Source organism: Maylandia zebra, linkage group LG1 (genome assembly GCF_041146795.1).
Source record: "Maylandia zebra isolate NMK-2024a linkage group LG1, Mzebra_GT3a, whole genome shotgun sequence".
Classification (NCBI taxonomy): domain Eukaryota; kingdom Metazoa; phylum Chordata; class Actinopteri; order Cichliformes; family Cichlidae; genus Maylandia; species Maylandia zebra.
In genome coordinates, this window is record NC_135167.1 from 42,274,449 (window position 1) to 42,294,506 (window position 20,058).

A 20,058-nucleotide genomic window follows, 5' to 3' on the forward strand; every position below is an offset into this window, starting at 1 on the left:
GTAAAGATTAAGAAAAAGGTGCCAATGGTGTTTTTCCTCCCTAATTTTCTTTAGATGCAAAAACAAGATGTCACCATTGAAACATTACAAACTGACCTTGATCAGACAAACGAGGAGCTGGACAAACTGAACACCTCGCATTTGGAGGAACGAGCCCAGCTCATTTATGACCTTCAAAGCTGTGAGCGGGAAATCGATAACCTTAAAGATGCTCTGCTGGAAAAGGATAAAGAGATATCAACTCTTGTTGGGAACATGGCTGAGTATGCAGAGCAGGTCACAGCACTGAAACAAGAGATCAAACTCAAAGAGGAGAGCCTGGTACAAGTAGAAAATGCACTGAGTAAGGCAGAGAGGGAGGCTAATATAATGAAAGAATCACAGAGTTCAGACCAGCAGGCCCTTAATAATAAGATCACAGAGCTGGTGGAGAAACTTAAGGAAGCTGAGATGGAGATGGTCAAGGCCGGAGATGAACGAGAGTCTAAAGGAGTTGAGGTGGAACACTTAATCAAGCAGGCTGAAAAGGATAAGACGACTATTCAGGACCTTCGAGGAGAAATCCAGAAGCAGAATGTGAGCCATCATAATCATCTTTCTGAATGTGAAACGCACATCACTTCACTAAAGGAACAGCTGGCAATATCTGCACAGAAACTACAGGAGTCAGAAGGACTTGTTTTGCAGCTTAAGGATAGAAATGCAAGTAATGAGAAACTACAGCAAGAGCTTAATGACAAAGAGCAGACGTATGAAAAGGAGCTCAAGTCTTTCAAGGAAGAACAGAATAAGCTTTTGGCACAGGTGGAGAAGTATAACAATGACTTTCAGACCTTATCAAAGCAATTAGACGAGCAAGTTCTGAGTGAAGAGAATGTCAAGCAAGTAATGCAAGAGAAAGTGGAAAAGATGGCATCACTCGAAAACCAGCTAAAGGACGAGAGGCAGAAATTCAACACTGAAAATGAGAAACTGTGCAATGAACTTCAAAGCAGATCTGAAAATATCTCCAAGCTTGAAAATCTCTTAAAAAGCATGACGACTGAAAAAGAGCAGCTCCAAGAAAACCTGAAGGGGCTGAATGAGGAGCTTGAACTCGAACGTAGGAATTTAAAAGAGCTAAATGAAAAGGTTACATCTGCTCTTGAATTCAACAGCAGTCTGGAGAATCAAGTGCAAGTCCTTACAAAAGAGAGAGACGGGCTTGAATTGGAAGTAACTGAGCATGTCAAAAATATTTCACAGGCTACAGCCGAGATGGATTCCTTGCATGTCAAAATATCTGAATTGGAAATGCAACACTCACAAAGTAACACAATTATTCAAGGGCTACAAAAAGATAAAGAGGAGCTAACTACTCGAACTCTTGAGCTAAATAGAGTTCTTGAGCAAAGCACACATTCAACCTCTGAGATCATGTTGGCAAAAACAAATGAATGTAGTTCGCTCCAGCAGCTACTCAGGGAAAGAGAGGAGACAGTGACCCAGCAGCAGGAAGAGGTGCAAAGCTTGACGTCTAAGATAGACAAAATGCAGCGCGACATCGCCGAAAAAGGGCAGACTGTCACTGAACTTCAAGCACGAATAGAGGCCCAACAAAATGAGCAAGCACAGCTTATGGAAACTCTGTCTCTGCTTCAGGAACAACAAAGTAGTCTGAAGTCTGGGTTATTGGAGAAGGATGCAATGTATAAACAGAAGCAGGAGGAGTTCCAGAGTTTGCAGAAGGAAACTGAAAACCAGAAAAATATTGCGTCCAGGCTACAAGCTGAGGCGGAATCGCTCATTGAGGAACGCTCACAACTCAGAGAGCAACTGGGAGAGAGAGACGAAATGTTGAAAAAGTCAACTCAGGAATGTCAGAAGCACAAAGATGAACTGAATAACAAAAACACAACTATCAGGTCTCTAAGTGACCGAGTCAGTGTCATGGAGGAAAATGCTAGAAAGCTTGAGTGTGAAGCTGATCAGAGCAAAACAGAATTGGCTAGTTTAAAAAGCCACACCCAAGCTTTGTCCGAGGAGAACCGCCAGCTTCGTGCTGCATGTGAATCCAAAGAAAAGGAGCTTGCACAACGAAGGCAGCTTCTGTCTGACCTTGATGGGCAGCTTAAAGCGACCCTTGACCAGAACTCCAGCTTTAGCATGAAGATTAGCAGTCTAACAGAAAATAATCAAAGACTACAGGAAGAGTTGGCACAGAACATGAAATCAGTTTCCGAACTTACTGCTGAGAGACTTGTTCTCCAAGAAAAAACTTCGGACCTTGAAATTCAGATCTCAGATAGTCAAAAAACAGTTGCTAGCCTGTTGAAGGAGAAAGAGGAGCTCGCTGCAGCAACAGATGAATTAAAAAAGGTCCTCAAGGAAAGCAAACAGGCAATCTCTGTAGGTCTACTCGAGAAAACAAACGAATGTGCTAATCTGTTGAAAAATCTGAGGGAGAAAGAGCAACAGCTTCAGAGTTTACAAGAGCAGGTCGATCAGCTGAGCATGTCCTTGGTTGAAAAAGACCAAACTGTGTCAGAGCAGACTTCACAGATAATGGCCCAGCAGGACCAGCTGCTGCAGCTTCAGGATACTGTATCTATGCTTCAGGAGCAGGGATCAGTTTTAAAGTCAGGACTAATGGAAAAAGATGTCATGCTGCAGCAGAAAGTTGAGGAATGTAGTGTATCTCTGAATGAAGTCAAGCTACAGAAAGAGCTCGCATCACAGATGCAGGTTGAGGTAGAGTTGCTCAGGAAAGAATGTGTGGAGGCCAAACAACAACTACAGCAGAAAGAACAAACACTGAAAGAAGCAACACACGAATTTCAGAACCACAAAGATGAGCTGAATAAACGAAATGAATCTGTCATTTCGCTCAGTGCTCAGCTTGGGGCCATGAATGAGAGCGCTTCAGAGATGGAGGTGGAAATTACTAACCTGAAGGCATCTGTGCAGAAACTCACTGCAGAAAATTGTCAGCTGATCCAGGACGAGGGCCAGAGGAAAGCAGAGGTAACTGATTTTCATGACAACATTCAAGCCCTCAGTGAACAGAATGTTCGATTGAAATCTGAACTTCAGAAAGCAGTGGCAGAGCTGGCCAAAGCAAACGAAGAAGCTGCAAATCTCAACTTGGAAATCCAAGGAATAAATGACGCCCTGAAACAGCAGGAGAATTCGATCCAGCAGCTCAACAGTGAGATTGCTGAGCGGGGGGAGCTGCTGAAAGAGAAAGAAGGCACCATTTTGGAGCTTGAAGATTCTGTGTGTACACTCAGAGGCCAAGTTGACAGTCTGACATCAGAGTCTTCCATACTAAAGAATACTTTGGAGAAAAAGGAGGAGTCAAGTCTTGAATATCAAAGTACTTCTTCCGCTGCCTTTGATAGTCTGACTTCACATCTACAAGCCAAAGAGGCAGAATGTGAGAGCTTGAAAGAAAAGATATCACACCTTGAGGAATCTGTCTCAAAGCTCAACAGCAACCTGGAAGTACAGACATCTGAAGTGACAAACCTCAAAATGGCCTTGGAAGAAAAAGAAGCAGCTCTTTTGGAACAAGCGAAAGCTCTCCAGGACTTCCAGAAAAGAGGAGACGAAGCATTGCTGTTCAAAACTCAGTTCATGGAAAGTACAGAGTTGGCATCACAGCTGCAAAGTCAAATGCAGTTACTGTCCACTGAGTCTGAAAAATGTAGAAAGACAGCAGAAGAAACCCAAAGTGCCTTCAATAACCTGCAGGAGAAATATGCTGCCACCTTAGAAGAGTTACAAGACTCGAGGAAGCAACTCTCTCAAAGGACAGATGAGGTGTCTGAGCTCCGGATGTCATTGCATGATTCTAATAACGAATATCAGACTGCAAAGACCACCGTAGAGACACTGAAAAGTAACTTGCATGTGATCCAGGAGAAACTGGGGAAAGCTGAGGATTTGAACTCCAGTCTTTCAAAGGAAAAAGATGACGCATTTGCTTCGCATCAAGCGAGCGTGTCATTGTTGACTGTCGAAATAGAAAGACTCAAATCACAGCATCTTCAGGTCGTGGCACAGATGAATGCACTGACAGAAAACCTCGAGCAGAGAGAAATGGCTCTCCACGCAATCAATAGTCAGTACAGCGCCCAGGCCAAACATGCATCTCAGCTGGTTTCAGAAATGCAGAAGTTGGAAGAGCAGAATAAGAGCCTGAATGAGGAGATAGGATTGTCAAAGGAAGAGAATCAGAAACTTCACATTGCTCTCAGTAATGAAAACACACATTTGAAAGAGGAATTTAGGAAACTTTTTGCAGAGAAAGAAGAGCTAGAAAGAAGACGTCAACAAACGCTGGCGGAGCTGCAGGTTCAAATGGAGCAGAAATCCAGCAGCGTGAATGAACTCGTGGAGAGAATGACGTCCGAGAAGCAGAGCCTTCAAGCAAAGGTTAGTGCCAAAGATGAAGAAATTTCTCAGTTGAACGAAAACATTCAAAAAATAGAACAAATTCTGCAGGATTCAGAGAAAGAGTGGCTTTTAGTTCTGGATAGAGAAAAGCAGGAAAAGAACCTTCTTGCAGAACAATTGAAAAGTGTTGAAAATGAGATGAAATCTAAAGATGTTAAAGTAAATGCTTTGAAACAGGACATGGACAGCTTGCAGGAGAAACTAGCAGAGGCTTCCTCTGCCATTAGGGAGGGCTCTAATCAACTGAGCACGAAAGAGCTGGAGGCATCCGCATCCAGAATTCAGCTTGAGAATGTGTTAGCATCTATCCAGGAAAAGGAGAACGAGAACCATATTTTGCAGCAGGCTCTCAAAGCTGTGGAAGACGAGTTACAAAGACTGGTAGTGAGAAAAACGGACAAAGTTTCCTCTCTATTGAAATCTTCTGCTTTGAATGACGAAAAAGCCTCTTTGGAGGACATGATAAAATGGTTACAAGAAAGTCATCAAAGTGAGGTAGATGCTTTGCAAACCGAGTTGGCTAAAACTGTTGCAGAATTGGAAAAAACACAGACTGTACTTAATCAGAGAGAGCAGAATAGTTGCGAGAAAGGTCAACAAATAGCTCTTTTGCAAGAGGCTGTGGAGCATTTACAGACTCAGCTTAATGCCGAGTTAGTAAGAGTGAAAGAAGCTACTGTTAAACACTCTTCTTTATATGATGAATTGCAAACAAAAGATGAGCAAATAAGCTGCATGAGCATTCAGATCAGTCAACAGAAGGAATTGCTTGCTGGCCTTACTCAGCAGATAAAGGAAAAAGATGCATCCATTGCCCAGGTCATGGAGTCCGCCTCAAATGAGAGAATGAAACTTGGTGAGGAAAATGACTCGCTCTCGGCACAATTAAAGAGCATGGAGAGAGCACATGAAGAGATTTTGCAACAGTTAGAAGAACAGATTTCGCACAGTTCAAGTGAAACTGAGAAAAATAATTTAGAGAAGCTCATGCTAATTAAGGAAAAGGATGAGCTACAAAGTGAACTCACAAAAGTATCGAAAGAAAAAGATGCAGTGAAGAAGAAGCTGCAAGCTGTGCTTATTGTGAGAAAAGATCTGTTAAGGAGGATTGAAGAATATGAAAACCAAAAAGAAGAGAGCGTAAGCAGTAAAACTGAGGTTTCACTGTTGCATGAACAATTGCAGGAAGCCAAAAGTCAAGCTCAAGCTACAGCAGAATTGCATAAAGAAAATATTTCCCAACTTGAAAAGAAAACTCTCGAGAAAGAGGGAGAATTTCTTAAGTATAACACCGAAAGCAAAACACTTTTGGAACAGCTAGAGTCAGAAAAACAGAGTTTGCAAACCATCTTAAATGATAAAGAAGCTCATTTGTCAAAAACATTACAAATGCTCAGTGAGAAAGACTCACTAGTCGAGCAGCTGCAGTCCAGTGCTGTCGAGAAGGAAGAGATATTTGAGCAGAACAGGAAGGGCTTGATGCAGAAATTAGAAGAGCTTCAAAATGAAATCAAGACATGCAAAGATGAGTTAAAGGACAAGTCTTCCTCTGCTGCTAGTGCTGTTGACTTAGAAAATGAGCTTGCACAGGTAAAGTCAGAAAAGGTGACCTTACAGAAGAAAGCCCAGGCCGCCTTGCTGGCACGCAAAGAATCAATAAAGAAAGCTCAAGAAAATGAAAAGAAATTAACTCAAGAGCTCGCTGAACTAAAAGATGACTACAAGGCGCTCTTGGAGCAACACTGCCAGCAGACGAACGAGCTAAACGCAGTGCAGTTAAGCTTGGATGAGAAGACCAGAGAAACGGAGGAACTCAACAAAACCTCCTTTTGTTATCTGGATGAATTGCAAACTCTGAGACAGCTCGTCGAGGAGAGAGACAAAACTCTTCAACATTTAAAGATGTCTTTGGCTGAGAAAGAGAGCCAATGCCATTCTCTCTCAAGCCTGCAAACAGAACTTGAAGCTACTAAATCCGGATTAGAGGCTATTTCTCTTGAGATGGCCAATAAAGAAGAGTCTCTCATAGCCATGGAGCAAAGAGCAGATTCTTTGAAATCAAGACTGCACATCGTAGAGAACGAATTAAGAGAGAAAATTGAAGAGGTTGACAAATATCGGGATGCAGTCAGAGTTGCTGAGGTTAAGACCCAACAGGAGAAACAGTCTTTATTTGATAAAAACAAGGCTTTAGAGACTCAACTGTGCATCCTAAAATCGTCACTAGAGGAACATATGCATGCAAGTGAAGAGAAGCATCAAACCTTATTGAAAGAAAAGGAGGCTGTTTTGGAGCAAAGTAATCAGATGAAAGCAGAACTTGAAACAAAAGCTGATTTAGTTTCGCAGAAATCCTTTGAAGTTTTGACCCTTCAGAAGACATTAGAACAAACAGAGCAGCAGCTCACTGAGGACAACCGATCTTTGGCTAAGGAGCTTAAACATCTGCAGCAGCAGTTTACTGAAACACAGAGGAATATGGATTCGCTGAAGCAGGAAAAAGAACATTTTGTCCAATTATTTAATGAACTGAGGGATGAGGTGACCTCCCTGAGAAAGCAATCGAAGGAGTCAGAGAAGGTAAAAGAGCAGCTGCTGAAGAAGCACGATGCACCCGTTGAACAAGAGGGTCATAACAAAGAAGGGGTCTGTTTTTCTTGCAAATGTGCAGAAATCTTTGAAGCAAAACTAAAGGAGCGAGATGATGCCTTGTTAGTTTCTCAAGCTCAAGTTTCAGAAAAGGAGGAACTAATTGCTGCCCTTGAAATTCAGCTACAACAGCAAAGCAAAATGCTTGAAACCACTACTGAAAAGATGAGAAGAGAGGGTGGTGAGCTTCAGAAATCTCCTGATGAGGGTGCCAGGATGAATGATCCGGATAACCAAAACAAAGTTACCCTTCTAACAAGGAAACTTCAAGCAGCTTTGGTTTCTAGGAAAGAACTCATGAAGGAAAATGCAGCGCTCAAGGAAGAAGTAGAAAATCTGTCAGCCAAACACGAAGCAAAAGAAACAGAGTACTTTGCTCTGCAATCATCTCTTTTAAAGTTCAAACAAGAAAATACGGACCTGGAAAGTTCTGTGTCACGTTTCTCCGAAGAGAAGGACAAAATGAGCACTGAAGTCGACCGCATCCTTAACGAGAATCGCAACCTATCTGCAGCCTGCGAAAGTTTGAAACTAACTATAGAAAGCATCACTCAGCAGAAACAAGCCTTCTCGTGCCAGCTCGAATCGCTCAAAGATTCTCAAACAGAGGAGCTGACCAAGTGGAAGTCGAAACACGCAGAGCTCAAGCAAGAGTACGAGTCGCTTTTGCAAGCGTATGAAAATGTCAGCAGTGAAATGGACAAGATGAGACAGCTTTTGGAGGGAGCTAAAAGAGACAGGCAGGAAGCCCTCCGAAAAGTACACAAGCACGAAAGTGAGATGGAGATCCTGGGGAAGCAAGTCCGAGAGATGGAGGAAGAAAATAAAAGAATGAAAGAAAAAGTGGAGGAAGTTTCCAAAGAGAAAAGGCAGAGAATCGAGGAGCTGGAGGAGCAGAATGAGAAAATCAAGAAACAGGTAATGGAGGTGATGTGTGATCTAAATGATAAAAACCAACAACTGGAGGCAGAGACTGCCCCATTTCAGGACTCATTCGAGGCTCTGAGAGTGAAACTTACTGAGATGGAAGCTGAAAATATCCAGCTAGCAGAAAGGCTGGAAGAAGCTACCTGTTTGCTGGAAAAGAAGAACCTGGAATCCAATACATACACAAGCAACATGCAGAACAAACTTGACGAAGCACTCAGTTTGAATAGTTCACTGACTGCTCAGATTGAAGCTCAGAAAACTGAACTTGTTGCTCAAATGGAAATCAACAACTTGGTGCAGAGGGAGAAGCAGACTCTTTCAGAGAGAATTGAGAACATACAGAATGACTATGAGTCGCAGTTGGGAATAAAAGATGACGCAGTTAAGGACCTCAAAGACATTATCACCAGGCACCGCCAAGAGACTATTAACCTGAATGAGAAGGTGAGAATTTTGGAGGATGACAAGTCACTTCTGCAAGAGGAACTTGAGAACGCTCAAGAGATCTCAGACAAGGTGAAGAGTGAAAACGAATATTTGGAGACTGTAATCCTCAAGAACTCGGAAAGGATCGACGAACTCACCGAGTCCGTCGGTGCCCTGCAGTCCCAAACTGCGCAGCTTTCCACTCAACTTGCAGCTAGCAAGGAGATGAACGATCAGATTCGTCACGAAAAAGAACAGGAGCAGCTCAAGTTGGTCAAAGAGTTTGAGGAGAAACTCAAGACAGTTCAGAGAGGCAACGAGGGTTCGAAGAACGTGAAGAAAGAGCTGCAAGAGCTGCTCAAAGAAAAGCATCAGGAGATAAATCAGCTGCAGCAAAACTGCATCAAATACCAGGAACTGATTTTAGATTTGGAGAGCTCTTTGAAGAGCTCACAATCAACGTGTGAGCACTTGGAGAAAGAACTGAAGAAAAACTTAGAGAAGATTGCAGATTTAGAGGAGAGAGGTAAACAAGCTGAAGCTGAGCTAATTATGCACAAGAGTCATCTCCGGGAAGCCAAAGAAAAGATTGAGAGTGCCGAGTCTGAAAGAGACCAGCTGGCTCTTCAAGTGTCACAGCAAAATAAACAGTCTGAAAATCAGAAATCACATCTGACACCTCAAAATGTAGAAGAAGCAAAAATCAACTCTTACATAGAGAATCAGTTTTTGTTACAGCGGCAGATAGATGATCTCAAGGATTTGAAAGAGAAAGAAAGTCAAACAGTTGATGAGCTGAGGCAGCAGCTAGACTCTCGAGATCTGCAGATAAATACTCTAAAGAGAGCGGCTGAGACTCAAGAAGCAAAGCTGTCTGCGTTAGCTTCCACACCACACGGGGCTAATGCTACCAAACTTTGGAATGATTTGTACCAAAAAACCTTACATGAGAAGGACAATCAGCTCCTTGAGCAAGGTTTCATCATTAAAAGATTCCTGGAAGATATGAGAATGAAAGACAAAGAGGTGAATGAGTTACGGGTGACCAAGTCGAGACTGGAGAGGACGCTGAATGAATACTCTGTAGCTGCCGCTGCGCATCAGAGGCAGCTGTTTGTTATGAGCGCAAGCAATGCTGAACTCAGTGAGAGCGCAGAGCTCATGACTGTGCAGGTGAAGGAGCTCAGCGCTCAGGTGGAAAGAACAGAGCAAGAGAAAAACGCAGTGAAACGACAGCTGGCTGACAAAGAAGACGTGATCTCCCAAATGCAGCTCAGTCTACAGCAAGTGGAGAAGATAAACGCTGACATGGAAGCTCAGATATTCCTTTTGCAGTCTCAAAATGACAAAACTCAAGCTGACTTTGAGAAGCAGGAGGGAATTTGTCTGCAGCTCAAAACGCTCCTTCAGAGCAAAGATGCTGAGATCTCCTCTCTACTGTCCTGCAAAGATGGACAAATGTCAGGCTATCTGGAGCAACTGCAGGCTAACTATCGTAACCAGGTGTCCGTTTATGAGGACAGGCTGACGTCTTCACGATACCAAAAGGAAAAGACAGACAAGGAGTTGAGAGCGCTTGAGGCCAAGGTCCGAAGTCTGCAAATTAAAGTAAACAGATCTATCCAGGAAAAGGAGCAGATGGAAGCAAAGATGGAGTCGTTCAAGAACTCAATGGTGTCTTTGCAGAGCGAACGGGAACGGCTGATGTCAGAATACAGAATACTGGAAGCAAAGAGTCAGTTGGGGTTAAAGGGCAAAGAGGGCTCTCCCGATGGGGAAGGTGGGGCAGCCAAAGGCCTTAAACACGAAATTAGAAAACTGTTACATCAGATGGATGATCTCAATTCTGAGAACGCGATGCTCAGGGCTCAACTGGTCCGATACAGGGAGGATTTAAATCAGGTTTTGTCCCTTAAGGACAACCAGTTGAAAGTATTGCTAAAGAAGCAACAGGAGGTGATCAAAAACCTCGAAACCCAAAAAGCTGCGGCTGAAAAGCAACACAGAGAGGCTCAGCTGGACGTCCAGAAGGAAGAAGAAGCAAGCAATGCATTAAAGGAAGAGAATTCTAAACTTAAAGCTCGTGCGTCCAAGCTGGAGGAGGAACTGTTAACTCTGAGAAAAGACAGTGAGTCAACAAACTGGGGCAAGGTGATTGCTGACTTGCAGGAAGCTGTTACAGCCAAAGCATCTGAATGTAATGACCTTCAACAAAAACTTCTTTCTCAGAAGCTCTCAACTGATGAGCTCCAGGGGAAAATGCAGCAGCTGGAAGATGAAACGGACAAAAAATTATCAGAAGCTGAGGAAAAGTACAACAGTGAGCTGGATGCCTTTGAGCGCGAGGTGGAGCTGATGAGGAATGAGCGAGAAACTGCCGATCAGAGGGTGGCAGAGCTCGCAAAAGACCTACTAGAAATAGAGCAGCAGTTATCAGAGGCTAAATCGCAAAGCAAAGATACCAAGGCTCAGAATGAATCCCTGTGCAAGGCAATGGCTGCTTTGCAGAATGACAGAGACCAGCTCATCGAGGACTTCAAGGTCCTCAGGCAGAGATACGATGAAGAACTCAGAGAGACTCGGGCAGCCTTAAACAAGGTGGAGCGCAGTTTGCAGGACACCACGTCAGATTTGGCCATGTTTGCCAAAGAGAGGGACATCCTTACTCGCAAATTAAAAGCCTTTGAGAGTAAAGACGCACACGCAGAGCTGAACAAGCTGCTGGACGAGCTGACGGAGGTCTTGCCAGAAAAGGAAAGAGAACTAAAAAAAGTCATTTTGGAAAACAACACTTACAGCAGGCAACTGTCAGCATTCTCCAGATCCATGGCCAGTCTCCAAAACGATCGTGAACGGCTGATGGACGAATTGGCTGGGGCTAAAAGAGTGGTTGAGTCCAGGCAAGGGTCGAGCCCAGAGACTGTCGGTACGGCGAGCGTGGAAAAGTCAAAGGGAAGTGGTGTCAGTGCCTTGGAGACTGAGTCAGATGGGCTGGTAAGTCAAGTTTGGCTGTTGCTTGCACTTCCTTTTCTCTGCTGTGGTTCTGTGGTTCAAACAGCATGCAGGGTCAGCTTAGATGTGTTTTTGGTTTCACATCCCATCGGTATGACTTGCATACTTTTTTTCGTTTTTTTTGTTAAATACTCACGCTGTGGTGTCTGTTTAAAACTTCACTTCAATAACATAAATGTTAAATGCATTGTTTGTCTTTGTGAATGATGCATTTTCTTTCTGTTTACTGTCATCGCAGGGGATACATCAGAAGATGGACGAACTGCAACAAATGGCACACAAAGAAGTGAGAAGCCAGCAGGAAGCAACAGTGGATCAGAGGTAAAGGAAGGAAAACGGTTTCCTATTCAAGTTTTAAAAGTATTCCCAAAGCTGCCCGGCTCAAAGGTTTTTCCATACAGCAGAAACAGGAAATGTGTGTTACTGTATTTGCTAGTAAGCTAAGTAAGTTCCTCCATCTATGTGAAGGCTTGAAAGCTTGACTGCAGCACTGTTATGCACACAGCTTAAATTCATTTTACTTCAATTTTTAACACATTTTTTGTTATGTAGATCTGATGCTGAGCCGAAGGACCTGCCAGTTAAAGTAAGTTACACTTCTCAGTCGTCCTCCTTTGTTGGGAGGCTGTGACTCACGGATGCACTTGTGCAGCTTTTGACCTTCACGGTCACAGTGAATTTAATCATAATAATAATAATAATGGATTGCATTAATATAGCGCTTTTCGAGACCCTCAAAGCGCTTTACAATTCCACTATTCATTCACTCTCACATTCACACACTGGTGGAGGCAGCTACGGTTGTAGCCACAGCTGCCCTGGGGCAGACTGACAGAGGCGAGGCTGCCATATCGCGCCATCGGCCCCTCTGGCCAACACCAGTAGGCGGTAGGTGAAGTGTCTTGCCCAAGGACACAACGACCGAGACTAATCATAAACAGATATCTGCATATGAATATGTAGAATCTGTAGACATTGCTCTTTATTCACGAGTCATATTTAAGCTTTAGTAGAGAGGAGAGCAAAGCAGGGAAAACTCTTGGCTAATGTCTGACTGTGATTTGACTTTGTATGTTTTGAAAAATGTATCTGCATATGTAAACAAACAATAACCAGCACACAGAACAGGAAATCCTACCTAAGTTAAACTGTTTAGATATCCTGGTTGATAAACCAGTTTTTCTCTCTTTGGTAGTTGTGACACCAAACGATCCCATTTCTTCCTTCCGACACAGCAGGAAAGCGGTCTGGAGGAGGTGGTGAGTCGATTGGATGCAGAGAGGAGGCAGCTTCACAGAGATCTGCAGCGCTGTATGTATGAGATTCAGCAGCGAGACCAGTACTTCCAGCAGCTCAACACAAAGGTATGAAAACGCTTCAGGTGACTGTCCTTTAAAGCCAAACCCATCAGAGTTCAGCTAGCCCTTTGTAAGCAGGCAAAAACGTCCTGAGGATACAGACAGTGTAGGCAAGCTGTCTAATTAAACTACACTACAATAAACTTCAAATGTTCAAGGTTTGATTTCATGATTTTTGTTTCCCATTTCCTACAAAATAATATACAAATATAAAAGCAACTGAATGCTGAATAACTCTAAATGTACAAAACAGTCAAACAGCTATCTGCCCCTCCTCTTTGGGTTATCAATACTCACAGTTGCAGGAGGCAGTGGAGGAGAAAGCTGCTGTTACAGCTCAGCTAAGGGCTGTTTCCCAGACTCTGAGGGACACCCAGAATCGATGTCATTGGCTGGAAAGCCAAGGCCGGGTGCAGGTAAAGCTCTATATACATGTGCTTTAAAAACTCAAATCCGAGCTGCCACTGAATCCAGTTGCGTTGTCTCTGTATGCTCTTGTGTGTTTATACCTGTAATCCTGCACTCGTTCCTACCAGGGTTTACTTCACACTGAAGTTGCACCAGGGGCTCCACAGGAGAAGAGCAACGACTCCATGTTAAGTGAAAGTGCTGAAGCCAGTCAGCTGAGAGAAAGGTGAAAAAAACAAACAGCCTTCAGTTTGGATCCCTGCAAAAATCTCCACATTGTCCTGGAGAGATCCGTACGGTCGGTTGAAGTCGTAGACATGCTAACATTATCCCTGGGTGTGGTTGTCTTTAAGGCTGCTGGAGGTGGAGCTGAGTCTGGCAGATGAGAGAGCCAGGAGAGAGACGGCCGAGGAGGCTCTGCGTCTTGCTGAGGACAGAGTAAAGAGGTTGGAGCCAGATGCAGTCACTCAGCCGTACACCTGACTCTTATTCGTCAACACAGCAGATCTTTAATGAGTTTTTTTGTTGTGCAGTGCTGCCTCCAGTCTGTCCAGGGACAGTCACAGAGACTTCAGCATCGAGATGGAAGCTGAAGAGGAGTGGGAAGCTTTAACTCTCAACCCAAACCAGCCTCTCATAACTCGAAAGGTACTCGGTACACTTTATTTTCCTTTGATTTGCTTACTGTACAGATCCAGCGTGAATCTATGACACAGCTTTTTCGAGTTGGCTTTTGCAGAACGGTGTGTTTGACAGCGTAACCTTACTGCTGTCGTGGAGTAGTCATATAAATCGATGACGTGAGAAAACAAGTTCATAGTGGCTGTTTAGGTCTGTGCAGCGATAATGAAACACAAAGATCAGTGAAAAGTGAGCCTGACAGGTGTGAGTGTGACAGACTTTTTATTATGAAAGAAAAGTATGGAAACTTATTTGTATGTAGCTATGTAATGTATGGATGTGCTGTGGAAAACATGAATCCCATTCCCGGTTGCTTAGTTTTAATGTTAGACAAAGATAACCTGAGTAAATACAAAATGCAGTTTTTAAAAGGTGATTACATTTATTATCCTACCCGACCCTGTGAACTCGTACCCACCATAAAACTAATAAAAAAAGTAACCAGAGTTATAGTTTTGAAGTGGCCTGCTTAAAGTCCGGACTCAAATTCAGTTGGGATGTTTTGCCGTGACCATAAACCGGCCATTATGCTCCGAACTCTCCAGTGTGGTTTGAGGATGAGTACAAATTCCTCCACAGCGATGTGAAAACTGTCACTTATTGCACATGCAAAACAAATAAGAAAATGGAGTACATATGGATCAAACTGTCTGAGACTGAGAATTTTTAGAACGTCATTGAGATCAAATAAAGAGTTTTAGATACATTTTTCTTTGCTCTACTTTGCCTACAGTGGCCCATTACAGAAAAGGCTTAATGACGAGGACTCTTGCCCCCAATAAGTCTTGTTAGTCTTTTAATTAGGGTCACCATATATTCGGGCCAGTGCACTAAAGCCGTGTTTGGAGCTTCTCCAGTGCAAATGTAAGCATTTCTTTGATTGCTTCTGTTTCTCCTCGCAGATGAAAGGAGGGATGGTGGCGTGTCGACGGTGGCTCCGAGGCCGGAGCCTTTACTTCTCCAGGCTGCTGACGAGTCGCACTCGCTCTCGATATTTCTTTCTGGCTTACTTGTTCACCGTACATGTGCTCGTTCTCATGTGCCTCACTGGAACCCTGTAGGCAAAGTCGTTCCTGGACTAAACACAAACTGGCTGAAGGGTACATATGAAAGCTAACAGAGATTTCAGTGAATAACTTTGTGCATACACAGTAAAACCTGAAACTGACACGTTGTTCTCTTTTAAATGTAATGGTAATGGGGGGGCGGGGACGACAGTTTGTTTGCATCTGATTTAAGTTTTCTTATGTTTGTAAGTAGACCAAGCCTTAAAGCCGTTGGTTTTGCTTGCCTTCAATTTCTTTTCTTTCATTTTTTAAGAGCCACACTGGACAGGAGACGAGAAAAGAGTTTGTTTGATGTGACCCTCGGGGAAAAGCTGCACAGTTTGCAGAAAGCCATATACACCCGTACTTAACACTAAGAAATCTCCTGCACACACCAGCTGCTGCTTTTCTTGTTTGCCTGAGTTCGTGTGTTGCACATGATCACATAATCAAAATGCTGAGTTTAAACTATGCACTGAAACTCCAAATGTGTATGTAATCATTTTGTGGAAGCTCCGAAGCACTACACCTCTCCCATTCTGTTCCCTTTAAACTGTAAAGCCAAAGGTGTCTGTATTGTTACTTTGGCGAGCACCCTCATGCCTGTAAAAGCTAGTGGGAGACATAATATTCTCGAGTATCATGGTGTGCCATTGAAATTGTACTGCAACGCAGTAGCAGGTACGAGTTGTTTGTATTTAAGTGTATTTATGTCTGCATCCACACATGCACGCTGTACAGTATGTCACATTTCTGTACATATGATTTTTATCCTGTCTGCTTGATGTTTATTGACTGTAAATTTCTTCTTGATTGTTCAGAGGTTAAAAACAGGTTGGTAAGAATTTTTTTTTCTAAAATAACTTCGACTAACAAGCCAGAATTCTCTTTGTGTAGGTTCAACTAAAAAAACACAAACAGTGCAAATGAGCGTCAGGATCTGTTTTCTGGCTTGTTAGTTGATGCATTTTTGTTGAAAAATGCAGTTCTGCACATGTTTGTGTTATAAGTATCTGTATATAAAGGGTTCAATCAACGAACAGTGACCGAAATCTATTTATAAAAAGGTAAACTACTGAAAAATGTTCAGATGGCATATTTTCTCTACTGCCTCTATTTTTAAACGTTAGCAAAGCAGTTGGCCTTGAGGCTCATGAGGCTTGACGTCGTGCAATACTGTGTCGGGGAGAACCTTTTCTGATCGCCTTTCACCATCTAGAACGGACTTTAATAAAGCTCATTGAAGTTTTCTGCCCACATGAATTGTTTTTTACTAAATCTGTGGTGATTTGACCACTGCAATAACAAAAGGTGGAGTTAACAATCAAGACAGAGTAATAAACGCCAAAGCCCTCACTGCATGCGTCCTCTTAACAATAGCAGAAGTATCAATTCTAACATTTCCAGTCAGTGCTGTTGTTTGAGTGTTGAGTACTGTACATGTCAAAGTCCACTTTGTAGCTTGTATATCTTCTGGTTTCACATTAGAGGCTCTCCTGCGTCTTTAAGGACTCACTAAATCAGCCCAAAGACTGTATATGAAAGATGGACATGGCCACTGACACCATCCAAATTAAGGATAGTCGAACGTCAAAGAGCAAAACATTCAAATTGTGGCAGTCTTGAGAACAGATCCCACTTTGCTTTGAAGTAGCAAGATGCAGTCTGAGCACTGCCTCTGGTCTTTGGTGTTGTTTTGGACCCTAATGTGACATTTCAACATTTTATTGAAATAAACAGAGTAAAGGCACGCTGTCTTCTAACAGGTAAGGAGTAAAATATCTAATAATATTTATGATGTGCAGTCTTTACCATTTCCTCTACAAAGAAACATGACAGTACCAGTCTTACAGTACGACTCTGGATACTGTAGCTCCTGTGAAAACTAAGGTCTCTAATCAGAAGTACCTGACTCCGTGGTATAATTCTCAAACACATACCCTAAAGCAGATGCCTCGTAATCTGGAGAGGAAATGGCGTGTCACAAATTTAGAGGATCATCATTTAGCCTGGAGAAATAGTTTGCTGCTTTATAAGAAAGCCCTCCGCAAAGCCAGAACATCTTACTATTCATCACTGATTGAAGAAAATAAGAACAACCCCAGGTTTCTCTTCAGCACTGTAGCCAGGCTGACAAACAGTCAGAGCTCTGTTGAGCCAACAATCCCTTTAACGTTAACTAGTAATGACTTCATGAACTTCTTCACAAATAAAATTTTTATCATTAGAGAAAAAATTACCAATAACCATCCCACAGATGTAATATTATCTACAGCTACTCTTAGTACCATTGATGTTAAGTTAGACTCTTTTTCTCCAATTGATCTTTCTGAGTTAACTTCAATAATTACTTCCTCCAAACTATCAACGTGTCTTTTAGACCCCATTCATACAAAACTGCTCAAAGAAGTCCTGCCATTAATTAATTCTTCGATCTTAAATATGATCAACCCATCTCTAATAATCGGCTATGTACCACAGGCCTTCAAGCTGGCTGTAGTTAAACCTTTACTCAAAAAGCATCTCTGGACCCAGCAGTCTTAGCTAATTATAGGCCAATCTCCAACCTTCCTTTCATATCAAACAGCTAACAGATCATCTGCAGAGGCTTATTTGAAGAGTTTCAGTCAGGTTTCAGAGCTCATCACAGCACAGAAACAGCTTTAGTGAAGGTTACAAATGATCTTCTTATGGCCTCTGACAGTGGACTCATCTCTGTGCTTGTCCTGCTAGACCTCAGTGCAGCGTTCGATACTGTCGACCATAATATCCTATTAGAGCGATTAGAACATGCTGTAGGTATTACAGGTACTGCGCTGCAGTGGTTTGTATCATATCTATCTAATAGACTCCAGTTTGTGCATGTAAATGGAGAGTCCTCTTCACACACTGAGGTTAATTATGGAGTTCCACAGGGTTCAGTGCTAGGACCAATTCTGTTTACATTATACATGCTTCCCTTAGGCAGCATCATTAGAAGACATAGCATACATTTACACTGCTATGCTGATGACACCCAGCTCTATCTGTCCATGAAGCCAGATAACACACACCAATGAGTTAAACTGCAGGAATATCTTAAAGACATAAAGACCTGGATGGCCGCTAACTTTCTGCTTCTTCATTCAGATCAAACTGAGGTTATTGTACTCGGCCCTGAAAATCTTAGAAATATGGTATCTAACCAGATTCTTACTCTGGATGGCATTACCTTGGCCTCCAGTAACACTGTGAGGAACCTTGGAGTCATTTTTGACCAGGACATGTCCTTCAACGCACATATTAAACAAATATGTAAGACTGCTTTCTTCCATTTGTGCAACATCTCTAAAATTAGAAATATCCTGTCTCAGAGTGACGCTGAAAAACTAGTTCATGCATTTATTACTTCCAGGCTGGACGACTGTAATTCATTATTATCAGGATGTCCAAAAAACTCACTGAAAAGCCTTCAGCTGATCCAAAATGCTGCAGCAAGAGTACTGACAGGGACTAGAAAGAGAGAGCAGATTTCTCCTGTTTTGGCTTCCCTTCATTGGCTTCCTGTTAAGTCCAGAATTGAATTCAAAATCCTGCTCCTCACATACAAGCTCTTAAATAATCAGGCCCCATCTTATCTTAATGACCTTGTAGTACCATATCACCCTATTAGAGCACTTTGCTCTCGCTCTGCAGGCCTACTTGTTGTTCCTAGAGTATTTAAAAGTAGAATGGGAGGCAGAGCCTTCAGTTTTCAGGCCCCTCTTCTGTGGAACCAGCTTCCAGTTTGGATTCAGGAGACAGACACTATCTCTACTTTCAAGATTAGGCTTCAAACTTTCCTTTTTGCTAAAGCATATAGTTAGGGCTGGACCAGGTGACCCTGAATCCTCCCTTAGTTATGCTGCAATGGACGTAGGCTGCCGGGGGATTCCCATGATGCATTGGGTTTTTCCTTTCCAGTCACCTTTCTCACTCACTATGTATTAACAGACCTCTCTGCACTGAATCATACGTGTTATTAACCTCTGTCTCTCTTCCACAGCATGTCTTTTATCCTGTCTTCCTTCTCTCACCCCAACCGGTCGCAGCAGATGGCCCCGCCCCTCCCTGAGCCTGGTTCTGCCGGAGGTTTCTTCCTGTTAAAAGGGAGTTTTTCCTTCCCACTGTCGCCAAAGTGCTTGCTCATAGGGGGTCATATGATTGTTGGGTTTTTCTCTGTATCTATGAAGCGCCTTGAGGCGACTTTTGTTGTGATTTGGCGCTATATAAATAAAATTGAATTGAATTGAATTACAGATCCTATACTCAGTTACTGTATAGGCTGGTAATGTATGCTAGGTGCAAGCCTCTGCTGGCCAACCAGGAACAATGCTTCACTGAAACTTAATTCACTGCTGATAAGGAGCAGATCCACAGTCTGAGAGTAGGAATAATTTAAAGGCAGCATCTTACTGCACAGAGCAGGCTGCCAGTCTACTACTGCTACTAAAACAACTAAGTGACACTGTTTAGAATTACTTGCCATACTTTATCTAATCCATGCTTTTTACATGCTAGAGGATCAAAATCGGCCATAATAGCTCATGTAATGTCTTATCACATGCTAGATTTTCTAAAGCCTGGGAACAAAGTCAAGAAGTGGAGGGGTCAATATATTTAAAGGTTAAAATCTTTTAACTATCAGGCTTCTCTTGTCTGGAACCACCACCTGCTTTGGGTTCAGGAGGCAGAGTCCCTCTCTTCTAATGAGGGTTGGCTCATGGATGAAATTTCGAGTTAATAAGTCGAAATTTCGAGAAAATAACTCGAAATTTCGAGTTATGGATACTAGCTTTTTTGTTTTTATTTAGTGGCGGAAACAGGCTTCCACAGAAAGACGACTGCTGTGAAGCCCACCGACTGGTTTTTGAATGCACATTTTGAAACCTTATTTGCCCCCCATGTTAGGTTTTCAGTCAGATGTGACAATGTTTGGCTAAGAGTGGAGTGCCGCGTTATCATCCACCACTAGCTAACTTGATTAACCAGCTGCACTGATAAAACGTGCACGCAGTTGAAGCACAGGCTTCTTGAGGCTGCTGAGGCTTAGCACACACCAGCTGGCTACAGCTGCCTGTGTTAGGATTCCT

At 42.8% G+C, this 20,058-nt stretch overlaps 1 protein-coding gene across 1 annotated transcript in view; it reads left to right on the forward strand.

Moving 5' to 3' along the window:
• LOC101467868 (uncharacterized) overlaps positions 1–16,204 on the forward strand; it is a 38,624-nt gene extending 22,420 nt beyond the window's left edge. Inside the window, exons 21-29 of the mRNA XM_076886827.1 lie at positions 55–11,436; positions 11,693–11,775; positions 12,007–12,040; positions 12,690–12,818; positions 13,112–13,228; positions 13,349–13,446; positions 13,574–13,666; positions 13,754–13,868; positions 14,804–16,204. Coding sequence (XP_076742942.1) covers positions 55–11,436; positions 11,693–11,775; positions 12,007–12,040; positions 12,690–12,818; positions 13,112–13,228; positions 13,349–13,446; positions 13,574–13,666; positions 13,754–13,868; positions 14,804–14,962 — 12,210 coding nt within the window. The 3' untranslated portion in view covers positions 14,963–16,204. The remainder of the gene's footprint in view (positions 1–54; positions 11,437–11,692; positions 11,776–12,006; positions 12,041–12,689; positions 12,819–13,111; positions 13,229–13,348; positions 13,447–13,573; positions 13,667–13,753; positions 13,869–14,803) is intronic.
• Positions 16,205–20,058: the final 3,854 nt, after the last annotated feature.